Source organism: Saimiri boliviensis, chromosome X (genome assembly GCF_048565385.1).
Source record: "Saimiri boliviensis isolate mSaiBol1 chromosome X, mSaiBol1.pri, whole genome shotgun sequence".
Taxonomy (NCBI): domain Eukaryota; kingdom Metazoa; phylum Chordata; class Mammalia; order Primates; family Cebidae; genus Saimiri; species Saimiri boliviensis.
The window spans coordinates 102678243-102703338 of record NC_133470.1 but is presented as its reverse complement, the minus strand read 5'-3'; the positions used below and the strand labels follow the sequence as shown (position 1 = coordinate 102703338).

The 25096-nt window shown below is 37.3% G+C and overlaps 1 protein-coding gene across 7 annotated transcripts in view; it reads left to right on the top strand.

Moving 5' to 3' along the window:
• Nucleotides 1-793: 793 nt before the first annotated feature.
• The window catches only part of PHF6 (PHD finger protein 6), an 85576-nt gene continuing 61273 nt past the window's right edge, over nt 794-25096 (top strand). For 6 of the 7 annotated variants that reach the window (XR_012515657.1, XR_012515658.1, XM_074391771.1 and 3 more), the window contains exons 1-5: nt 794-968; nt 4980-5163; nt 5407-5508; nt 21049-21182; nt 21464-21507. Coding sequence is in view for 5 of the 7 variants with exons in the window: in XM_074391771.1 (XP_074247872.1) it covers nt 5026-5163; nt 5407-5508; nt 21049-21182; nt 21464-21507 (418 nt within the window). In the remaining 2 variants the exon portion in view is untranslated. The remainder of the gene's footprint in view (nt 969-4979; nt 5164-5406; nt 5509-21048; nt 21183-21463; nt 21508-25096) is intronic. The other variant, XM_003931148.3, reaches the window with a different exon arrangement.

Here is a 25096-nt window from a genome sequence, read left to right as displayed (position 1 = left end):
CATAGAGCTATTAGAAGTGGTGGAGCTGGAGTTCAAACCCAAGGGATCTGGCTCCAATACACCAAAGAGGAATGAACTCGTTTAGCTGTCTGGTTTACACGTATAGATTATAAAGAAAATCACCTTCTCTTTTCTGATTATGATAATCCCAGCATTTATGGAGAGTCTGTTATATGCCAGGGATGCTAGTAACACGCTTAAGTTACATTCTTTCATTTCTTCCTTACCACAAATCCGTGAGGCACTATTTTTATCCCCATTTTAAAGACAAAAAAAGTTAAGACATAGAGGTTAAAACAATTCGCCCAAGGGTTGAAATCAGGCAGACTGACTCCACTACGAGCTTCTCAGCCTTTCCTGGCAATATAATGAATGGAGGACCTCAAAGAGATGCCACCAGAGTACAATGAAATAATGGATGTGAAAAGGCCTCGGCGAACAAGTGCAAGGGATAAGGCCTGTCTGCGTGAATCAATGTTGTGAACTGGTTACCCAGGGCCCGTGTCCAACGGTTTCCAGTCCCAACCCTGCCCCTTCTCCGCCCAGCCCACAGCGATATCTTTGAATCTCTTTCTCTATCTCCGCGGATCCGGCCCCGAAACACTTGGCTGAGTGGCGAAGCGGAGAATAGAAGGTACGCGCGCGAGCAGGAGGCGGGGCCTGCCGCCTCGAGTCGTACAGGGGGTGGTTTCTGCACTTGCGCCGTGGTTCTGAGGCTTTAGCTACCCCCTCTCTGCGGCCAATCAGGGCCCGCGGAGCGCTCGGAACGTATCAACGCTCTGTGGGTCGTGTGCGTGCGAGGGGGGCGACGTAAGGGCGCTCCGCGAGCCCGTCTCTCCTCGAATGAAAGGAAACAACCTCCGGCGACAGAGCCCCGCTCTCAGGCACTGCCAGAGAACCGAGATCGACTTCTTTCTCTTTACCCTCATTGGCGCTTCTCTCCTGCCTTACGTCTCTGGGCCCTGCCGGTGAGTCCCCACGGAACCCTGGGGCCCCCCATTCTCTGCCCGGCGGGAGAAGACAAGGAGGATGGCGGTGGCCAGGCCGCCGCCCCTGCCCGTTGTTAAAGGGGACTCTTGGTGGTCTCGCTTTATTGTCAGGTACCCCAGAAGCGTCGCTCATTGTAGGCGCTTGGCGGAGAGGCTGCTGAGAAAGTGCTTTGGAGGTGCAGAAGGAGAGGTTAGGCTTACGCCTAGACTTCGGGGGAGGGGGTGCAACATTTGAGGAGGGAAAAAACTGGGAATATTTAGTTTTTGCCATTGCTTAGAACATATTTGGGAAGGAGAGAGACTCCCAGTTTGGGAAGAGTAAGAGGAAGAATTGTTAGGATGGCAACAGAGCTAGAGCCATACGGAATGAGAAAAAACTCCAGGGTTGGGGGAATAAGGGGTGAAACTGAGGTATAAGGGGGAAGCTTACAACGAAGACTGAGAGAGGGCTAACTCTTGGGGGAGGGGGCATAAAGAAAGTGGTAGGATGATATTTTCCTGGATTCGGGAGGATTGGAAAAGGACGATTAGGGGATCCTGACTTTACGACGGAAAGGAACCTGCTGAAGTATTTTAGAGGAAGATAGTTTTGTGACTTTAGCGCTTGGTTGAGGGAGATCTTGTAATCTAGTGTGTATTTGGGGAATAAATAACGGAGAGGATCTGGTACTTTATGTGTACCGTCCTTCATTAGATGGATGAACACAGTGCAGTGTTCTTTTCAATTTCCATTCGTTTCGATATTCTGCGTGGAAGTTGAAAAATCTTTTGTTTTTAGAAAACCTTTTATTTTCATCGCCTTACTACGTAATGTCAGGTCTTATTTATACTGCTCAAATTCTTTCTCTCCCCTTGGGTTTGAAACAACTGGAAAATTCCTTTAGTTTCCTTTTGAATAACCGCAAAAAGCAATGCGAAGCATGTAATAATATCGTGCAACCAAATTCAGGTGCCCTTCCGGTACATCTTACTCGTTTATTTCTGTCCACTGTAAGTTTCCTGTTACAAATACTGCTTCTTTGGGGGATCACGTTTGTTATCTATTTTGATTTGTGTATTTCAGTTTGCATTCACATGGAATGTCTCAGTCTTCCAGAACTGCAGTTTTTGTTGTTTTGTTTGTTTTTCTGTGAAAATGCTTTTTCAGATTCCAGGCATTGAATGAGCTCTCGAGTTGGTTCTTGAATGCTCTCTCTGATGTTTCAGGTTATTCCTACCTTGCTGCTTCGCGGCATCGCTTCAGTTTAGCTAATCTAGCTTTTATTTTTTTCCCAGGGATTTAAATTATGTATTTCACGCTGTTATTGTTGCCTCTTCATTTCTGCCTTGTAGTATTTTCCATATTGCGATGTTTCTTTTAAGGAAAAGCCTTCATTGTTGCGTGAAAGCATCAAACTTTGATCTCCGCATGGCCTGAAAAACCTTTTAGACTAAAATTAAAATGGCATATAACTGTGAATCATTATGAACCCCTTAGTATTGGTCCTTGGAATGCCCTTATTCTACTTAACTAGAGACCACAAATGTGACAACATTAGATAAAAATCTGTACTTTTATGATAAGGATATTTTTGCTAAAAGTCATTGTTTCCATGATGTTCTCCACTTCATGTTTTACAAGGAGACTGTAAAAAAAATTACCAAGATATGCACAGATGTATTATTTGAATTTCAGTGGAAAAATCCATTTAGTCATTGCACATTGGGGAAAGTTTTTAATTGGTTTGGTGCACTTTTCTGTGGCTCTTCTCACTTTACAAGTTAAATTTAAACTGTTTACAGAAAAAAAAATACACTGGAATGTTTTTGAATGCAAAATAAAGTATACTTTTTTTCTTTTTTAGATTTTGGGGTCTTCGATATCTAGAAAAGCAGGTTCTCAAAATTAGGGTGAGAAATGTGCCTGTATATACATTGGAAGAGACAGAATTCAATATAGATAGAATTTTGGGGATGCCATTTCGGAATTAAAGAATACAAAGTTTTTTTTTCCACGCTAGAAATTTTCTTTATCTTAAGCCAGTTGTATAGCCAATGCTAGGATTTTATGGAAATTACACATTAAAGATGTCTGTACGGATTTGATTTATACTCTGCCATCCTTTCAACTGGCCAGGATGACTGGGAGTAATGCTGAATACATTATTATGGTGATTTCAGAGTGCCTACTATTCATTGCGTAGTAGTAAAGAAACTAATTTGGAACTCTAATATAATAGCAAATTCTGATGCTATTTACAGATTTCGGTGTTTCGCATAGTTAATTCTAAATTTTGGTCAGCTATGTTCTTGATAAAGCAACCGAATACATACTTCCCTGAGCAAATGCAAACACACTTTCCTTTTGTTTCTTTTGTTTCTCTGTTTTGTCCTTTTTTTTTTTTTTTTTTTTTTTTTTTCTTTAATCCTAAAAGTATTTGCTGCCTGTTTTCAATCAGTTTCACGGTTTATAGCCAGTGCTGTGAATACAGTACCATGGTAAAGTATCCGTTGCCATTTGGAAGACTGAGATATTTAAAATTCTAGATAGCATTAAGAGTTTGTGAAACCTATCAAAGCAGAGACTGTCAGGGCCTTTGAAGTTGTGTTAAAAAGAAAATTCTAGACATAAATGGATGAGAAGACATGTTTTCTTTGTGGCTTCAGGTTAAATTTTGATGAAGTATCTGAATTTTTATATTGAAAAGCACTGAATAGTTTGTAGATAATACCTTCCTCGCATACAGCTGCTACTGTTCTTGCTGGTGAACAAATGCTTCTAAGAAAGCTGCAATATAGTGTTAGACAATTTTTTTCAACATAATATTATAAAAATTCACATATGCAGACAAATGGAAAGAATTTAGAAAATTAATTTTAAGACAAAAGTTTGAGATTTTTCTTGATTGTGATGTGTGTTGTGGCAACCTGGGTCTTCAACTGCTTAGTCCTGTTGATTTGGGAAAACTATGCAAATCAAGTAACTGATTTTAAATTTCTTCTGAAGAATCCATATTAAGATTGATGATATAAATCTGAAATATTTCATGTTAGAGCTTTCCTTCCCTTTTTTGTTTGACTACACTGTATTACCTATGATTATAATATGACCAAATTTAAGGCTCATTCGACCAATATCAGTTTGTGACTTTAATTGATAAGCCAACTTGGGGTAAATCGTAGAGTCATTTACTATGATTGTTTAAAAAATAATTGGGTCTTAAAATCTGTATTTTTGAATAGATAGTTCGAAGCTTAATTTTTTATTTACTTGAAAATGGAATAGACTAGCAAAAATTAATTTATTAAAGTCATATACCTGATTTTTTAACCCAGAAATAATTTTAAAAGTGCACCAAAGTCATAGGTAGATAGATTCATTTTGCTTTTATTGTTTTAGCAATATGTGAACATTAAGAAATTGTACAAGTATTCTGAAGTTTCCTCCGAAGCTTTTGCTCTGTTCTCAAAAGGTATAATTCTTTATCTCCTTGAAGGAGCACCTAGCTACGCATGAAAAATATTTTACATTAATTATGCCAGCAGGTGATAATTTAATATTATACATTGTATGTTTTTATCCACACAGAAATAGTGTCAGTTATTTCACGTATCCTCCAATCCGAGAACAGTTTGATTTTTCTCAATTACTCTAAACTTAATTTAGCTATCTGTGTATCTATCTGTATTTATTATGGAGGCATCAGGTTTTAATGTTAATTTATGTATACTAAATAACCATTTAAAAATGTATATATTAAAACCTAGGTCAAACATTAAACAACATACATGAATATTTATAAACTGATTTTAAAACAAAATGAACTTTGTTACCCCTCTTACTCTTTGTAGCATTTCTTGGGGCTTAGAGTGGCTTAATTTGTCTATACTAAATAAACATTTAAAAATGTGTATATGAAAACCTAGGTCAAATTTTTAACAACTTACATGAATATGTATAAACTGATTTTAAAATAAAATTAACATTGTCGCCCTTCTTATTCTCTGTAGCATTTCTTGAGGCTTAAAGTGGCATTCTAAAGGCAATTTAAAAATCATGTCAAGCTCAGTTGAACAGAAAAAAGGGCCTACAAGACAGCGCAAATGTGGCTTTTGTAAGTCAAATAGAGACAAGGAATGTGGACAGTTACTAATATCTGAAAACCAGAAGGTGGCAGCGCACCATAAGTGTATGGTAAGTATACTGGCAGCAGCGGAGACCTTGAAACCATTGAAGAGAATGTGAATAACGTGAATGTCTGAATACTAAAAAAAATGAAAAACAAAAAAAAGCTCGGTTAAATTTTAAGCAATGATTTATCACTAATACTATGCCATTTTTACTAGAAAATTACCATTTAAATTTAACATCTTATTTACTGTTTTACTGTAATTAATTTATATATGAACCTTAATTTTTTTTAAATGTAATTTATAGCTCTTTTCATCTGCTTTGGTATCATCACACTCTGATAATGAAAGTCTTGGTGGATTTTCTATTGAAGATGTCCAAAAGGAAATTAAAAGAGGCACGAAGCTGGTAAGTTGGTATTTCTGCCTCTTGAGAATAAAAATTATTTTAAACTCATTAAATCGGAAATTGCTTATTTTAGAGTGTATTTCATTATTAACTGAGTATAATTTTAAATTGCAGTCTTTTTTTTTTTTTTCCTGAGACAGCAAAAGCCAAGGCCGAGTTTATCTTATTTGCCACTCAACAAAAAGGAATGAGTCAATATTTATACTATTCAATTTTTTTTTTGCTTTTTAAAGAGAATTAAAATATTTTTGGAGGCTGTTTACTTAGAAAACAAGCAGTTTGGTTAATTTGAGTATATATTGTGTTAAAGTCTTCATTCAAGTTTATTTTTCATAATTCTGATATGTTTTCATCTCTATGATAAAGTTATTATGGTCATTACAAATGAAGATGACAGTAGCCTCTCAATAGGAAAATGTTAGCACTTGCTGAAAAAAGCATTTTACTGTAGTTCAGTTGTATAACACAGCATTTATGACTTTGGATAACTCAGTGAATTTCACAGGAGCTGTTGTTCTGAAGCTGCATTAGAGTAATGTTCCTGTAGTTGTCTCTAACAATAACCATATTAGTAAGATATTACATTGCTCTATTGGAATAGTAGTGTCATCTCAGTTGGTACTTATGACACATTATGGTTTACTTTGGAAGAATTAATGGTAAGATTTATTTTTATTTTTCTCATTTGAACTCTATTAAAATTACATCAATAAATGTACCTTTAATAGCTTTACTATCAAGTTTCATTTTTTAAAAGATGGGTTTTGCCAAACATATAACTGTGTTTGTAGTTACTCAATAACCTCTTATTTCACAAAGACTCTGAGATGGTAGTTTTTGGATGAAATGGTAATGGGAAGAGGGGGGCTATCATTTTGATGATCAGTAATAATACATTTTTAAAAAGTAGTCTTCTGTTAATAGTTTTACATAAAAAGCAATATGAAGAAATATACATTTAAAGATGACATTTCAGATTTGCTTTAGGATAGTCTCAAATCTTAGCATCAGTGTTAGTACAAAGGAGAATTCAGAGGTCAGACCATTTTTGTTGTAGCGAGACCTTAACTGTGAAAATGTTTATCTTCCCCATCCCAAAAACTGGAGATAGTAATGGAAAGGTCCGGTTCTTTTTCCTTTTTTTTTTTCTCTTTCTTTCTTTCTTTTTTTTTTTTCCTTTTGACACAGAGTTTCACTCTTATTGCCCAGGCTGGAGTGCAATGACACAGTCTCAGCTCATTCCAACATCTGCCTCCTAGGTTCAAGTGATTCTCCTGCCTCAGCCTCTCAAGTAGCTGGGATTACAGGCATGCATCATCATGCCTAGCTAATTTTGTATTTTTAATAGATACAGGTTTCACCACGTTGGTCAGGCTGGTCTCGAACTCCAGACCTCAGGTGATCCGCCCACTTTGGCTTCCCAAAGTGCTGGGATTACAGGCATGAGCCACTGCACCCAGCCTAGAAAGCTCTGTTTTTTAAATGTGAATTTTATTTGGTGGTTTCAGGTTTCTTCATGTTACTGTGAGGATTTCTGAGAACCGTAGCACTATGTTTTTATTTCCTAGTCCTTAAAATAAGTGCAGATATAAAAAAGAATGATACTTACTTGAAAGTGATTGTGCTGTAAACCTCATTACTCCTTTATTTATTGCTTGACATTATGAATATCCCTGGAAAATATTTCTGCATCCTGACTTGTTAGCATTTTGTCACTTGATACAGCTTCTATAGTCAGAACAAAAGCAGTTTTGGTCCCTAATGTTGAAATATTATTAACAAATGCAATGCCTAGTGTTAATGTTACATGATGCAACAGCATACATATGTCAATATTGCTAAATTCAATGGAGATTTTATTTATTTGGACCTATTTGTTAAAGCATCAGAACTTTTGTACAAGTTTCACTATTATAAATTGTTTTGATTAATTTTTAATGTTATAGTGTAGGGAGATAATTTTTTCCCCAAGTGTAGCATGTTATAAATAACTAAACTTGTTCCTTGATCTAGGGAATGGGACAATATTGAGAATTGAGAACACAAGATTTAGTAAGAGACTTGAGTTTGAATCCTGGCTCTGTCATTTACTAGCTAGGTGATCCTGAGTCAGTTATTTATTTCTCCAAGCCATGTTTTCCTCACCTGCCTTAGGGGATAGATAATGACAGTACTTGTCTCCCAGAATTATTGCCAGGATTAAAAGAGAAAGTATATAGGATTTAAGGTAGTGCTGAGCACATGGTTAGGACTTGATAAACAGTAGCCACCACTTAAAGGCATTGTATTTTGTTTTGTTTTGTTTTGTTTGAGAGGGAGTCTTGCTCTGTTGCCCAGGCTGGAGTGCAGTGACATGATCTCAGCTCACTGCAACCTCCGCCTCCCAGGTTCAAGCAATTCTCCTGCCTCAGCCTCCTGAGTAGCTGGGACTACAGGTGTCTGCCACCATGTCTGGCTAATTTTAAAAATTTTGTTTAATTTTAGTAGAGACAGGATTTTGCCACATTGGCCAGGCTGGTCTTGAACTCTTGACCTCAGACAATCTGCCCGCCTCACCTCCCAAAGTGCTGGGATTACAGGCGTGAGCACTGAGGAATAGTGGCAGAAGAGAAGAACTTTTGCTCGTTTCCCTCCTCTAGAATGTCACAGTTTAAACAACTTATATAGGGAATACGAATGTGACATTTATAGGTTTAGGTTTGAAATAATTTTTGAAACTTCTTTTAGCCTTCAATTTTGCTTCTTTCTTTATATCATTTTTATATGACATGCTATCAGGTAACCTAAATTCCAGATTTTAGTTTTATTCTCTACTTAGTCAAATTGACACAGGGAATAGTGTCAATTTGACTAAGCAATAAAAGGGCTATAAATCAAATAGGAGGGCGAAAAAAAGTGTGAAGAGCTTTATGTAACTAGATAAATTACATATAAACTAGGTAATCAACTTCCCTAATTGACTTTTTTTTTTTTTTTTCGTGATGGCGTTTAGCTCTTGTTGCCCAGGCTGGAGTGCGATGGTGTGATCCCAGCTCACTGCAACCTTCACCTCCCAAGTACAAGTGATTCTCCTGTCTCAGCCTCCCAAGTTGCTTGGATTTCAGGCATGCGCCACAATGCCTGGCTAAATTTTTTTGTATTCAGTAGAGAGGAGGTTTTACCATGTTAGTAAGTCTGGTCGCGAACTCCTGACCTCAGGTGATCCACCCGCTTCGGCCTCCCAAAGTGCTGGGATTACAGGTGTGTGCCACTGTGCCCAGCCACTAATTGACTTTTTAAGGCATTTTCTCCTGTGAGCCTGTTTGCTCTGGCTCCTGTTCATCTGGATTTCTAGATGAAAAGTAGGTCATGAACACTCATTGAAAATCATCGAGCCGTGGTGGCTCATGCCTGTAATCCTAGCACTCTGGGAGGCCGAGGCGGGTGGATCACCTGAAGTCAGGAGTTCAAGACCAGCCTGGCCAACCTGACAAAACCCCATCTCTACCAAAAATACAACAATGAGCCAGATGTGGTGGTAGGTGCCTGTAATCCCAGCTGCTTGGGAGGCTGAGGCATGAGAATCACTTCAACCCAAGAGGCGGAGGTTGTAATGAGTCAAGATTGCACCACTGCACTCCAGCCTTGGGGATAAAACAAGCGTCTGTCTCAAAAAAAAAAAAAAAAAAAAAAAAGGGAAAAGCAAATTATCAAAAACTGGAGTATGGACCCCTGAGTGCTTTCAAGACAGATTTCAATCTGCACCTGGTGTTGACTCCAAAGTTGTCACTTGCCCCAAAGAAAAGGACAGAGATAAGGAGACTGGGGTTTGAGGTTAACGTGTATGTATCAACAGCCAGGTGGGTCAGAGTTGAGGATGAGAGGGCCCAGTAGAGCAGGAGGTGTGAGTGTATGGTTTGTATGTGTTGCTGCCACAGGAAATTTTCCAGGGTTTTCATGTCAGCCACAGGGATCGGAGGAGGAAAGCCATTCTGTATGAGCATTTTCACCTCCTTTATACCATCTTTAATTATATAGCACCAGGAAGGACCGGGGAAAATTTGCTAGAGTACTAAGGCTTTTATGAGTTGAGGCCCTGTTTTTGCAATTTAGACAGATATATTTTTCCAGAATGATTTCCAGTTCCTACTGAAGCCATATGGAGATACCACATCTGTACCATCTATTCTTACTCTCCAGCCACCTAGCCAAGAAATGCAAATTTCCAAGTAAAATTATGAGTTATCATTGCTTTTTTGAATTTGTTTAAGGAGATACTTGAGAGAAGGATATTTGAAGAATTTACTGTTTCTGGATGAAGCTAGCTGGTAAGATCACTAGGTGTATCTACATTGGATAGCTATTACTGTTTTTTTTGTTTGTTTGTTTGTTTGTTTTGGAGTTTTGTTCTTGTTGCCCAGGCTGGAGTGCAGTGGTCCAGTCCCGTCACTGCAACCTCTGCCTCCCAGGTTCAAGTGATTCTCCTTGAATCTGGAGATTCTCCTCAGCCTCCCAAGTAGCTGGGATTACAGGTGCCTGCCAACACGCCTAGCTAATTTTTTGTATTTTTGATAGAGACAGAGTTTTGCTGTGTTGGCCAGGCTGTATTTGACCTCCTGACCTCAAGAGATCCACCTGCCTCCTCGAATAGCTATTATTCTAATTGGGACCTGTGTCAGATTATATCACAGATTACAAGAAGAGAGTGTTCAGAAGGCTATTTAGTTCACCTTTCTTACCCGTCTGCAAGATTACCTACAAGCCATTCAAGATAAGATTTTTGGCCTGAGAGTTGGCTCACACCTGTAATCCCAGTACTTTGGGAGGCCAACTGGGAGGATTGCTTGAGGCCAGGAGTTGAAGACCAGCCTGGACAACAAAGCGAGATCACTATCTCTACAAAAAAATTTAAAAATTTTGAAATGTGGTGTGTTTCTGTAGAGCTAGCTACTCAAGAGGCTGAGATGGGAGGATTGCTTAAGCTCAGGAGTTTGAGGCTGTGGGGAGATACGATTGTGCCACTGCATCCATCTAGCCTGGGTGATAGAGTGAGGTCCTGTCGAAAAAAAATTTGTTTGCCCTGTTCTTAATTACATCAAGAAATTGTGATTGTACCCAAGTAACCTGAAGCAAGATCAGTAATATATAACACTCTTCAGAGTTGAGAAATTCATCCTTCTTTATAAATTAAATATTTCTCTTAATTTAAAGCCATTTTAGATCTATCTCCTTCCATTAAATAAATATTTGGGGTTTTTTTCTTTCTTATTAAGAAATCCTTTATATACTTGATGACTGTCCTCAGGTCACTCCTAAACGTTCCCTTTTTTCAAACTGAATTTTACTCATGTCTTATGAAATCATCTGAATAGTTTTCCTGTTTTTTCTAGAAGTAGAACTAGCTAACATTTTTTAGACACATAACATGTGCTAGGGACTATGCTAAGTTCTGTAATTATATGATCCTTCTTAATCCTCATAATGTTGTGAGATAGGGAAGTATTCTCACCTTACATGTGAGGAAACTGAGGCTCAGATAAGTTAAGTAACCTGACTGTAGCTAGTAAGTGGCAGAGATGGGATTTGAATCCAGGGTCAGTTGACTCCCAAACCAGAACTCCTCAGGTTACACTAGACCATCTTTAAGCTACGCACTCCAAAATCACATTTAAAAAAACGTAATGATTACAGCTTAGCAGTTTTCTAACAAAGATGGAAATAGTACTGAATTTAGGATATAATCAGACTCCTATTAATATGTTCTTTTAGTAGTATTATCTTGTTAATTTTTAGGACAAAACCCCTATATACCTCCTGTGTAAGAATATTCTGATTATTATCCTCCACATGTTTTCATAGCCTCTGAAAATAAAAAGACCATTTCCACTTAGTCCTTGCTTTGTTATTTACTCAGTACCAGTGGAGTGCTTGGCATTTAGAGAAACAGGGTGTCTTCTGTCTGGGAGGGGTCTTACCTATTTGAGATAGTTGAGACTGCTTCCTAAATCTGGTAAGGTTAAAAAAAATGGAAGAACAGAAAACCAAACACCACATGTTCTCACTAATAAGTGGGTGTTGAACAGTGAGAACACACAGACACAGGGAGGGGAGAACATCATACACCAGGGCCTGAGGGGTGGGGGACTAGGGGAGGAATAGCAGGAGGTGGGAGGATTGGGGAGGGATCGCATTAGGAGAAATACCTAATGTAGATGATGGGGCGATGAATGCAGCAAACCACCACTATGGCACGTGTTTACTCATGTAACAAACCTGCACGATCTGCACATGTACCCCAGAACTTAAAAGTATAATAAATACATTTTTAAAAATGAAATGAGTCTAGGAAATATTAATAGGTTAGCCACACCAGAATGGGTCTTTGAGACCCATTCCAGTTGAGTAAGGTGGGATGATTGCAGGGTCTTCCAACATTAGAGAGGAATTTCAACTCAGGAAGAAGGGAGAAGGGTAAAGCAGGATTTTTCTGGAGACAGGTAATATACAATAGTCACTGTGAAGAATGAAGTATAATGATGGCAGCATATTTGTCTGCTCTCCATAGATGTCCTGTGGGCATCTTAAACTCAACCTGTGTAAACCAGTATTCATCACCCTGCCCCTCCCTGAAACCCGATTTCTCTTTCTGAATCCTTTACCATCATCTCTTCATTCTTCCATATCAGTCATGTCGATTCTATTTGTAAGATGTCTCTGCCTTTTCTTTCTTAATGGTACCCCTCGTCCAGCCTTGCTCTTCCCACCCTTCCAACATACTGCTGGTAATTACTTGATCTCTGCTTTTTAAAGCTAATGCCATTCTCTAACTGGAAACCTTTCATGATTTCTTACTGCATTCAGTATAATGTCCAGAGGCCTCAACCTGCCATTCATAAGCCTTGTCTTAACCCACTTTTTCTATCCTTACCTCATTCTCTCTCCTCTGGGTTTTCCAAGCATCCTGTCTGTGTCCCCACTGTGGTGCACGTACAGATGTTCACCTCTGCTTGTGGCTCTGTTTTCCTTCTAACTGCTTCTCAAAATTTCTATTTGTTTTTGAGATCCAGCTCGAACTTGACATTTTGTTTCTGTCATATAGCATAATACAATATGCACTGTATCTGATACACAGGTGCAAGCCTTTCTTCTCCACTGTTTTGTGGACTCTGGGAGAGTCAGATGTCTTCTCTTTGCCCAGCCTAGCATGATGTGGGGATAATGCATAGAAAACTCTTAATGTGGTGCTTGATGTCTTCTTTGTACTCAATAGTGTTCTAATAAATAACTGGACACTCATTGTTGGTGGAATTTGAAGATGGAAAGGGCTTCAGCTGGATAATACTGTGAAACCTTGGTAACAGGCTAGGTATAAATTGACCAGGAAAGTCCTGGCGTAACACAAAACTCTTCTGTTTTGGTTAATTAGTGTTGTAGTGTTGTTTCCAACTTGAGCAGTTTGAAAAGGGAGAAGAGCAATTTAGAGGGAAAAATCAGGTTGGTTACATTTTTCCAGAGAGTAGAGAGCTGTATATGCCTCAGACATGAGAGTTTTCATGTTTCTTCAAGCTTCACTCCCTCAGTATGGTTTCGTGTTTGTTGTTTCCTTAGGCATTATATTGTCAAGGCCCCATATAGTATAGGGTTTAGAATTCACCTGTTTATCAAATATTGAGTGCCACTTTCTACCAGCACAATGCTGGTAGAATTTACTTTGAATGTAAACATGCATAAATATGGTTTTGCCTTAGAGGTATGTAAAGAATGGCACAGGAGTGCTGGGAAAGAGGATCACGATTAATTATGAGAAGTCAGAAAGCTCCATAGAAAGTGACATTTGAAATGTGTTTCACCAGGAGAGTGATGCTATGGAAGTCAAGGACAAAGAGTTTCAAGGAAGAGAAAGTGGTCAAAAAATATTAAATAAATATTAAATGCCAGTACTATTTATAGTAGAGTGTGTGACTTACTTAGCATTCAGTAGGTGTAGAGTGTGTGACTTACTTAGCATTCACTTAGCAAAATGGAATACCCACATTGTAATACTTTGCTTTCTGCAATCACAGAAGCTGAAGATTCCAGATGACTATTGGTGCTAGTGAATTCTTAGAGCAGTGGTACCTAACCAGCTCTACTAAATCAGAAAAGGGGCACAGGTAAAGGTTGTGTTGCAGAGAGGTATCTGGTTTGTTTTTTGTTTTTTGTTTTTGAGAGGGAGTCTCACTCTGTCACCGAGGCTGGAGTGCAGTGGCGCAATCTTGGCTCACTGCAACCTCCGCAGCTTCCCGAGTAGCTGGGATTACAGGCGTGCGCCATTATGCCTAGCTAATATTTTTGTATTTTTAATAGAAACAGGGTTTCACCATGTTAGCCAGGATGATCTCGATCTCCTGACCTCATGATCCAACCGCTTGACCTCCCAAAGTGCTGGGATCACAGGCGTGAGCCACCACACCTGGCCGAAGACAGGTATCTTTTGAAAAAGGTTCCCAGGTGATTTTTGATGAACGCCCCCAGTTATGGACCATTACCTTGGGTCAGGGCTTGGCACACTATCTGTAAAGGACCGGACAATATTTAAGGTTTTGCAAGCTATGTGGTCTCAGTTGAAATCACAGACAATACACAAAGAAATTAGCATGGCTGTGTTTTAATTATACTATTTACAAAAACAAGTGCAGGCTGGATTAGGGCCATAGGATGCCTTCTATAGGGAGGAAAATAGATAAATTTTCTTCCTAAAGATTTGTTCAGTGGCTTCATTGTCATCTGTGTAGCTAAGTGTACATGCATTGTGAGTGTATTCATATAAATGTGAATTTTTAAAAAGCTCCAATTATAGCATGCAGATTAATTTTAATGTATGCAGATATTTTACCAGTCATATTAAAATGAACTTTGCTTTACTTTTGAGGTGATAAAGGAGAATGTAAGGTCAAAGAGAACTTGAAGTGTAATGATGGAGATAATTGGGTCTTTGGCTATTACTGAATACATAGTTTTTAATGCATAATTTTTTTATTTGCCTCCATTTAATACTTTTTGGTAATTAGGAATACTGTAAATTAATTTCATTATAAAATCCTCATTTATTTTTGCTAATGGAGGAGAACCAAAACCGATAATATAAAAAACTCATTCCTGGTTTTGGGGGATATCTCAGTACTTACTTAAGCATAGATGTGTACGTGATGTTCTTCAAAGACTATAGCAAGTGGCATAGCAGTTTAGAATACCCTCAACTGGAAAAACCCATACCTGAGAAAAGCTTAAACATAAAAATCTGAGCTCAGAAAATGTCTGTCTGAATCTTTCAGATAAACAAAAAGAAACTCCAGTAAGAAAATTTATATTCCTCATCAATCATGATGCAGAAGGTTGGATAGAGTTGGAGTGTGATATTCTCAGCAAGGTCAGGAGGTGAGGTTAAGGCTTAGTTCATTTCCCTCCAATTTCCAAGACATCTGAAATAGTCTATTCAGTAACTGCTTAGATTTAGTCTGTGAAATCTAGTAAAAAGTTAACAAGTACTTTTCAGTGGCCCTGTTATTTAGAAGCAACTGGAATTTAAGGTCCTAATCTATTTTTCAAGCAATTTATCACTTTTCAATGACTGGCAGCTTTCAGATTTCACTGTTGTTTTCTGGCTTTCCATTTAAACCTTATAAGTAGTATTAAATTTGTGTTTTTATGAGACCTCCTTCAAAATGCCATATTTTTAAACAATAGTAACTAAAGGATCAAACTGAAGCAGTTATGAGTTCATATTCCACCCTCCCATGAAGTAGTACTTTTTAAGAAATTTTCAACACATCAATTTAACAAATAAAAACTAAAACATCAGTTAACCAGATAAGTCAGAGACACCCTGTTCCCTAGTTATTTGGATATGTGAGGTATTACCATAAATAAAGCAATGAAGCTGGAGTTATGGAGCATTGGGGCAGCTCTGAAAACTTGCCCTCCACTGTACTGTCACTTTCTAGTTTTTATTGGAGGTAGTATTATCTGTTATTAAAAACAAAACAAAAAGCCAAACACCTGCATTAGGTAAGCTGCTCTCACTTTGTTTTTGGCTCCTACCTCCTGTGAAAATATCTACTACAAGAGCTTTTGGCATTTTTTTCTTTGCCTACAGGCTCAAGAACTTGACCTCTTTTTGTACCTTCCTTTGCCTTGTCTGTGCATTTGTAGCAGTTTTCTTGAGAACAGTAACTACCTGTCTGTGAGAACGTGTATCTGTACACTGGTAGTCAATTACTGACAGACATATTAGGTACAAGGCAATGAAGCTGGACAAAGCCAAGTTGCAGACAGCCTTTCCTCTGTCAGTTCCCTGTGGCTCTGTCTGACCATTAGGTTCCAGCTTTTCCCCAGGAGCCTTCTCTTTTTGCCTGTCGTAGAAGTTGGCAATCTCATTTTCATTTTACTCCCCTGTAGTTACTGAGAAAGCAATAGTTTTCCTTTTGCTCATTAAGACTTCTTTTTGCAAACTGAATTTCAGCCCTGTGCTAGTTAAGTTGACTGAGGAGCAGGTATGTCCCAGCCTGTGGTTCCTACCCGACATGAGCTAAGTCTCAGTCCATTTAGTTCCTTGTGTTTCGTCTCATGTATGACTTAGCTTCTCTTTCATCAGTGAGTCAGCTCCTTGAGACTCTGCTTATGTTGCACAATTTAACCTTAAGTTAGTGTCGTTTCTAACATTACTATAGAGATGCTATGTAAGTATCTGTAATAAGACAGGGCCTCTTTTTCCAATATCCCTAATTTGGAGCTGGTAATTAAATACTAAGGTTTACTAGGTGGACTAGGTAGCAAACTAAATAGGGGAGTAAGAGAAAAATCATTATTAATGAAGTTTTCACCTCTATCTAAGTCAAGAACTTGAAATCAGGATACGAGCAGGATGAGCTCAGAATTAACATGTATGCCTATGTTGGAAGCAGGAAATTAGCCCTCCACAGAGTATTTGATGTACAGTGCGGGCCTTTTTGGGGGGGGAGTTGGGGAGAGGTCCACCACTGTTCTTAAAAAAACATGCTTCTGGCCAGGCGTGGTGGCTCGCGCCTATAATCCCAGCACTTTGGGGGGCCGAGGTAGGTGGATCATCTGAGGTCGGGAGTTCGAAACCAGTCTGATCAACATGGAGAAACCCTGTCTCTACTAAAAATACAAAATTAGCCAGGCATGGTGGTGCATGACTGTAATCCCAGCTACTCGGAAGGCTGAGGCAGAAGAATCGCTTGAACCTGGGAGGCGTAGGTTGGCGGTAAGCAAGGATCGCCTCATTGCACTCCAGCCTGGGCAACAAGAGCAAAACTCTGTCTCAAAAAGAAAAGAAAAATACCATTCAGGTTAACTTTCGTTTTCGCACATTTGAGAGAGCCGTGGATACCGTGCAAGCATGATGATACATGGCAGCTGACAGTCATTCTGCTGAAGGCCCGGTAGGGACTGTGGTAAATTGGAGAGCAAATGTTTTGTGCAAAGGAGGGCTACTGGGGCCATTATTAGGGTATAACCAACCGGGTGCCTTGTGGTAGAGGGGTCCCCGTTTTCCAATTATTTCACCTTTTTCTAGAGAAGGCCTCTTTTGTTTTGTTTTTATTTCCTATAACATTTCTTAAGCTGGACTAGCCACCTATCTGGTTTCTCAGCTTCTTTAATTTTTCTTTTTATCTCATCTGAGTTCTCAACCTTGTTTCTAGCAGGGCTAATTTTTTTTCCCAAAATAGTCTTGCCACTGTTCATTCTGTGCTCCTCCAACTGGATTGTTCTCCCCAATTTCACCATTCCCAGTCCTAGATCAGAATGTTTAAATATTTTTAGAAGTAGCTGAAGATAATTATGTTAAATCTGCAGGTATTAGAAACATGAATGGGAAAAAAATATGCCATAAGATTAAAATCTTCAATAACAGTATGCTTGCAAGGACATACTTGCTGAACACTACTTTATAAGGCACGGTGTTAGTCTTCAGAAAAAAAATTCGGTCTAGAAGGAATTGATTGATAAAATTATGTATTTATAAAGATAATTAGCCATATAATGGAGTAAAATAAAAGCCAAAAAAACTGTATTTATCTTAAGTCCCATAGGAGTGTAGAGAAGAAGGATTATTTTAGAGGTTGGAATATAGCATGGTAGACTAAGATAATTTCCCCCTTTTGTATTCATAGGTAAGCAAGCAAATGTAAACATTCTATTTTGGTTTTATTATGGATAGTTTTTGCTATTTTGTTAGTATCTTGCCAGAAATTTGACTGCTTGTATGTGAATGCCGCATAAAATAGGTCCTATGAATTCTAATTTAGCAAAGTTCCAACTCCTAACCTTTTAAAGAAGTTTCCACTCTGAAAATATTTTTTATTGGCATGTCTTCCTCTTTCTTGTCTTTCTTGAGTGAAACTATAAAAATAAAGTAAGCTTTAAAAAAAAGTATCTGTCCTGAGTTGCTGTAGTTAACTGGTTATTTCCAAAATGCATTTATTTCACCATAGCAGCTTAAAACCAGTTACTTTGGGCAGATTTAAATTTATAACCAGCCAAAAACTATTTTGGTATATTTTGGGCTTTTGGTTCCCATCTTATTTTCATCATACTGAGAGATGAGTATTGAAAGCATTTACTAGAGATTTCCTAATTTGTTTTTTAAATGATTTTTTTTTTTTTGGCCTAGAAAACTACTTTTGCCCATTGCAGAAAAATCAGAAAATACAGGCCATTATGAAGAAAACCAGCCACCCAGATATAGCCACTTAGCATTTTGCTGTTTTTACTTCCATCTGTTTTAAAGAATCTGTGTTATAAACATAGTTGGGATCATAATTCACATAGTTTTGTATCCTGCCTTATTTTTTCACTTAACATTATACATAGATCTTCCTGTGCCATTACAATCTTTTTGAAAAGAGTGCCTGTAGAACATTCTCTCATATGTTTATACTATGATTTATTTAAACATTTTTCAATTGTTGTTTTCCCTAGGTAGTTTGACATGTTGGACTGTTCCAAATAATTCTGCAATGAAATTGCTTCTGCATAAATTGCTTAAGTCTGATTATTTCTTAGACTAGGTTTATAGAGTAAAATTACTGGCTCAGAGAATACAAATTTTTAAAAAAATCTTTGTTGAATAAGTCAAATTGCTTTCTAGAGAGCGTGTACCAATTTCCAGCTGTATACAAGAGTGCCCATCTTATCTGTATCTTGCCAAGGTTGAGCTCAATGTAGTATTTGTAATGACACCTCTCTTTTCAGTTTGGCTTGCTAATTGAATTTAATATTTTTTTTTTCAAAAAGTACCCATCTAAACCTGCTTTAGATGTAAGTTTCAAGATAAATTACTTGCCATAAAGTTCTTAGTGAAGTGGGTTCGTGTTTGATGTGTTAAAAAAAAAAATAGATTGCAAAACAGTACGGGTAGAATTACATTTCACATACACATTGTAATACTGTAAGGCATCTCTGCTTGGTGAGTATGAGTGATCTTGAAATTTCCTTTGCAGTCTTTCGTGTTTTCCAGAATTTCTATAATATAATAGAACTTGGTAATTAAGCTGCAGTTCAAATGTTCTACCTCCTTAAGAATTTATAAGCCATCCAGAAGCTTTCACTTCTTGATAATTTGGCATAGTATTTCTTTTTACAGTAATACTTTGAAGTTTCTATATTTATTTAAGGAAGAAAGGGGGCATTTCTTGTATCAGGAATGGGCACTGGCCCACATGTTTTCTGGGAAATAGCTGTAGTGAGAGTGTTTCTGTTTCTGATTTATGTATGAGTATTTTTTAAATGATAGCTTGAATGAGAGTTTGAGTATTTGACTTGCTTAGAGAAATGTAAGAAATTTTATTGGAATTTATATTAGCCTTTTGGTACAACAATATTACTTGGAGGCCAAGTAATCCGAAAGTTAGGAATGCTAAGTGTTCTTTGTGTTCAAATTAATAAAATGAGAGATGGGAACACTTTAGAACAAGGTGTCCAGCAACCAAGAAACAAATTCATATTTAGCTTGTTGTAAATCTGGTTTGGCATGGCATTTATAGTTAAATGGCCTCATTATAAAAGTTCACTTGGTACAGCACATTATGATACGTTGATCAAAACCACTGAAAATCATTGCTGTGTACCTTCTTAAAGATGACTTTTTTCCTAAATGTAGTGCATAAACTAGTTAATCAATATGAATTACACATTAAATTCAAAAGGTAAGGCATATTAAAATACATCGAAATAATCTGTTGTTTTATCTGTTTTCCTGAATTCATAATGCAAGAGGTAAGTGACATAGATTAAATTGAAGTAGCCAAGCATATTTTTCACAATATAATCAACTTGGCATCACAAAATAGTCTCAGAGCTCAAGGTATTTAAAAAGCTACCTAATTCTGGCCAGGCGCGGTGGCTCACGCCTGTAATCCCAGCAATTTGGGAGGCCGAGGTGAGTGGATCACAAGGTCAAGAGATCGAGACCATTCTGGTCAACGTGGTGAAACCTCGTCTCTACTAAAAATACAAAAAATTAGCTGGGCATGGTGGCACGTGCCTGTAATCCCAGCTACTCAGGAGGCTGAGGCAGGAGAATTGCCTGAACCCAGGAGGCAGAGGTTGCGGTGAGCCAAGATTGCGCCATTGCACTCCAGCCTGGGTAAGGAGAGCGAAACTCCGCCTCAAAAAAAAAAAAAAAAAAAAAAAAAAGCTACCTAATTCTTTAATCCTCTCTCCTTCCCTCACTTTAAATGGATTTTACCAGGTTCTCAAATAGTAATTATGTGAGATTTTTTTTTCCCCACAGAGTCTCATTAATTAAGTGGAATTTTTTTTTTTTTTTTTTTTTTTTTTTTTTTTTTTTTTTTTTTTTTTTTTTTTTCAGATGGAGTCTTGCTCTGTTGCGTAGGCTAGAGGAGTGCAGTGGCACAATCTCAGCTCACTGCAACCTCCGCCTCCCAGTTTCCAGCAATTCTCCTTCCTCAGCCTCCCAAGTAGCTGAGATTATAGGCATGTACCACCACACACGGCTAATTTTTTTGTATTTTTATGGAGACGGGGTTTCACCATATTGGCCAGGCTGATCTCGAACTCCGGACCTTGTGATCCGCCCGCTCAGCCTCCCAAAGTGCTAGGATTATAGACGTGAGCCACCACGCCCGACAATTAAGTGGAAATTTTAAGGAAAACATTTTTTTCTGGTATGATACATTTTCTCCATTTATTTAAACCCAGGAAGATCTGGATTGCATTAAAAGGTCTAACTCTTTTATAATGTTACGTACAGCTCACATTCCTGAATTGCAGTATTTCAAATTTTCTCTTGACCATAATGAAACAATACACATATAACATTCTGTTAATTTTGTCAGTGTTTAACATGGGAAAAAAATACCCCAGAAGAATTTTATTCAGGTTATTCTAAGGAGAGAAAACAAGAAAAATAGCGTTAATTACAAAAGTTTTCAAAAACCAATTTGTTTTCCTTGACAGAAACTGATACGTCTCTAATCTGATATACAGCCTTAGAAAGTCACATACTAATAATATTATTTTGTCTTTTTGCTGTAGATGTGTTCTTTGTGCCATTGTCCTGGAGCAACAATTGGTTGTGATGTGAAAACATGTCACAGGACATACCACTACCACTGTGCATTGCATGATAAAGCTCAAATACGAGAGAAACCGTCACAAGGAATTTACATGTAATTATTTAAGTTTTTTAGGTTTTTTTTTTTTTTTTTTTTTTTTTGCAATCATACTTTCTTGGGGCTTTCATGAAAATTCTTCCCATTTCAAAGCATTTCATCATCATCGTGATCATAAAGGGTGTTTTTGATAAGAAATGTAAAATGGTACAGGAAGTTTAGTAGTATTTTTTAAATCCGGCTTGTGAGTGGGGTGACTGCTCATTTTCTTAATTTGAAAAGTGAGTTTAATTTAGTTTGCTTACTTAGTAATTTTTGATTTCTTCATTTTTTTATAGGGTCTATTGCCGAAAACACAAGAAAACTGCACACAACTCTGAAGGTATGCCATTCAGCCATGTTTCAGCCACTTTTCAGTTTCAAGATGAAATTTGAGTACAACATAGTGAATTGTACTATATTAATTTTAACCATAAGACATATCTCAACATTCAGAACATTTAGAAGAATTGAGAAAAGTGTTAGGATAAACTAATGTACATAGTGAAAAAAGATCTGACCTTTTTTTTTTCTTTCTAGACAGAGCCTTGCTCTGTTGCCTAGTGCAGTGGCGTGATCTCTGCTCACTGTAACCACCACCTCCCAGGTTCAAGTGATTCTCCTGCCTCAGCCTCCTGAGTGGCTGGGATTATAGGTGCATGCTACCACACCCAGCTAATTTTTGTAATTTTAGTAGAGATGGGGTTTCACTGTGTTAGCCAGGCTGGTCTTGAACTCCTGACCTTGTGGTCCACCTGCCTCGGCCTCCCAAAGTGCTAGGATTACAGGCGTGAGCCACTGCACCCAGCCAAAATCTGAACTTTTAAGAAAACTTTTACCCCAAAGTTTTTGTAAAGTTTATGTTGAAAGTTGTATCTGTAAAGTATATGCATTTCCACCTTTCATTATTTCGGATTTTAACAGTGCATTTATTTCATACTAAGTTTGTAATGGCCCTGTATGGTTTTTTTTCTTAATTTTTAAGAAAATTATTTATTTATTTATTTATTTATTTTTTGAGACAGAGTCTCCCTCTGTCTCCCAGGCTGGAGTGCAGTGGCACAATCTCAGCTCACTACAACCTCTGCCTCCCCAGTTGAAGTGATTCTCCTGCCTCAGCCTCCCAAGTAGCTGGGACTACAGGCGCATGCCACCATTCTCAGCTAATTTTTGTATTTTTAGTGAAGACGAGGTTTTACCATGTTGGCTATTTTTTGTATTTTTAGTAGAGATGGAGTTTCACCATGTTGGCCAGGATGGTTTCAATCTCTTGACGTCGTGATCCACCTGCCTCTCGGCCTCCCAAAGTGCTGGGATTACAGGAGTGAGCCACTGCACTCAGCCTGGTTTTTTTCTTATTTTTAATTTTTGTGAGTACAGGTATATATATTTATGGTGTACATGAAATATTTTAGTATCTTTGGTAAGAAATTGTGCTGGTGGTTGTGTGTTTCTTTCTTTCTTTCTTTCTTTTTTTTTTTTTTTTTTTTTTTTTTTTGAGACCGAATCTCACTGTGTCTCCCAGAGTGCGGTGGCACAATCTCTGCTCACTGTAACCTCTGTCTCCCAGGTTCAAGCAATTCTTCTGCCTCAGCCTCCTCAGTAGCTGGGATTACAGGTACCTGCCACTATGTCCAGCTAATTTTGGTATTTTTAGTAGAGGCAGGGTTTCACCCTGTTGGCCAGGTTGGTCTCCAATTCCTGACCTCAGGTGATCCACTGGCCTCAGCCTCCCAAAGTGCTGGGAATTACAGGTGTAAGCCACTGTGCCTGGCCAGCTGCTTGTTTCGTTAAGGATAATAATTGGGATCCTTGCTACTGTCAGATAGTATAAATGATGTGAACTTGGTAATAGTAGTACATTTTGTGATCACCAGGCTTTCTGTTAAATTTTTATTCACATTTGTAGTACTTTAAAAAATGCAGATGTGTTAATAAGTAACCAAATTTAAAATAGAAACTTTAAAAATTATTTTTAGTTTATTTCTAATTAAATTTATACAAAACCAGGTTAGTCACATTTATATGTAGTTAGCCAAATTGTACTTAGTCTGTGAAATGTATGGGAAGGCTCTGATACTGAATTCTGACTGGTTTCAAGCCTTTTCAAACAAATGGTTTTTATACTTTTACTAGCAATATAAAATGGCTTAGATGTAATCTGAGATTGTTCTATCCCTTCATTTAGATTAGAGATATTTAAAATTTTTGTTCACTTTTGAGAATACATTGCTTAGAATTATAATGGTTTGAGCACTGTTGTTTGAGGAAGTTGTTTCTTTTACAAAAATTTACCTAATTATGGTATTTGCATGGTAAAATTAAAGGCCCTTTTTGATCTCTAGATCTTGACTTTTATGATACAAAATAGTATTGTTTCCACTTCTGGACTCAAGATTAGTTTAAAGTGCTGATTAAAAATACTGTCGTTAGCAAAATCTAGTCTTTAAGGTAAACTAACTGGATAAATAATAACAGGATGTTTTTGGAGGTTGTAAGTTATGACGGAAAAAAAACCTTATAGTGCTTTTCTTCTGTTTTCTCCTCACTTAATTTTAGAATTGAATTGGAAAATCCTTTGTGAAAGATTGAGGTTTTCTACCTTTCATTATTTCCGATTTTAACAGTGCATTTATTTCATAATCTAAGATTGTAGTTGCCCTGTATGGTTTTTTTGTTGTTAATTTATTTTTACTTTTTGTAAGTACAGAGTACGTGTATATATTTATGGGGTACATGAGCTATTTTGATACAGGCATGCAATGTGAAATAAGCACATCATGGAGAATGGGGTATCCATCCCCTCAAGTATTTATCCTTTGAGATACAAACAATACAAGTTCAGCTGAGGATTGAGACTAGGTTATGCTGTATGTTAAGCTGAGGATTGAGACTCATGATCTGATTAATACAAGTGTGAGCACACTGAGACAGGATATTTGAGATAATTAAAAAGGATGAGTAATATATACGGATTAATATAGACAGCTCCCATTTTATTCCCTGGATTTCTGAAGCTGATAGCACCATCTAGTGGTAGGCAGAAGTCACTGCAAACCATATAAAGTAGAATAATTTGGGCCGTGTTTTTAGCACTGAAACTTAATAGTGAGAGATCTAAATTCATACTTTTCAAGACAACTTTTCTTTTAATATAACTGGCAGCATTATTATAACTTCAGCTTTATGATACAGTTAATTTGAATTTGGGATTCAATGTGTATGTCTAGAACATTGGGCAGGGGGCTTGTATCATTTTTATATATAGTGTGTTTGTACTCATATTGTGGACCTTGAAAGAATAATTTTATAATTTAAATTAATAAAGCTTTATATTTATTGGTTTCTGGCTTTTATCATATTGATCTAGCTCAAATTTAGTTGATTTTGAGTGCTTTGTCAGAAATAGAACTTCCGATTATTCCATTGTTCTAATGGGACGCATATGTTCTCCTTTATGATCATGGTTTATGACGGGAGGTTATAGGATTGTATTTCAGGGATTGTCTTTAAGAATTGTACTGCACTAGTCTCCAGAGCAAAGAGGAATTAATATCTATGGTAATGTCTTGGTCATTTACCATCTGTGTCTCAATACTTACTTTGCTAATACTTAGTATGATAAATACTATTAATATATCATTCAGTCTGCCATGTTAGCTTTATATAAAATGAGCTGTTTTGAAATATTAAATTTGAGAATAATTGTATAATATGGCAATTCAATTTCCCACCACAATTAAAAATTATTGAATATTAAATACCTAAAACATATGTGATCAGTTTTGCTTCAGAAAAAAAATGGACTGTAAATTTGAAAAGCAATTTTAAAAATCTATATGGAGTTTTTAGCTATCATTATGTCTCTAGGTTATTAGAATGCCAGTCCCAGGAACTGTATGTATGTATCTGTGAGTGGCAATGGGCTTAGA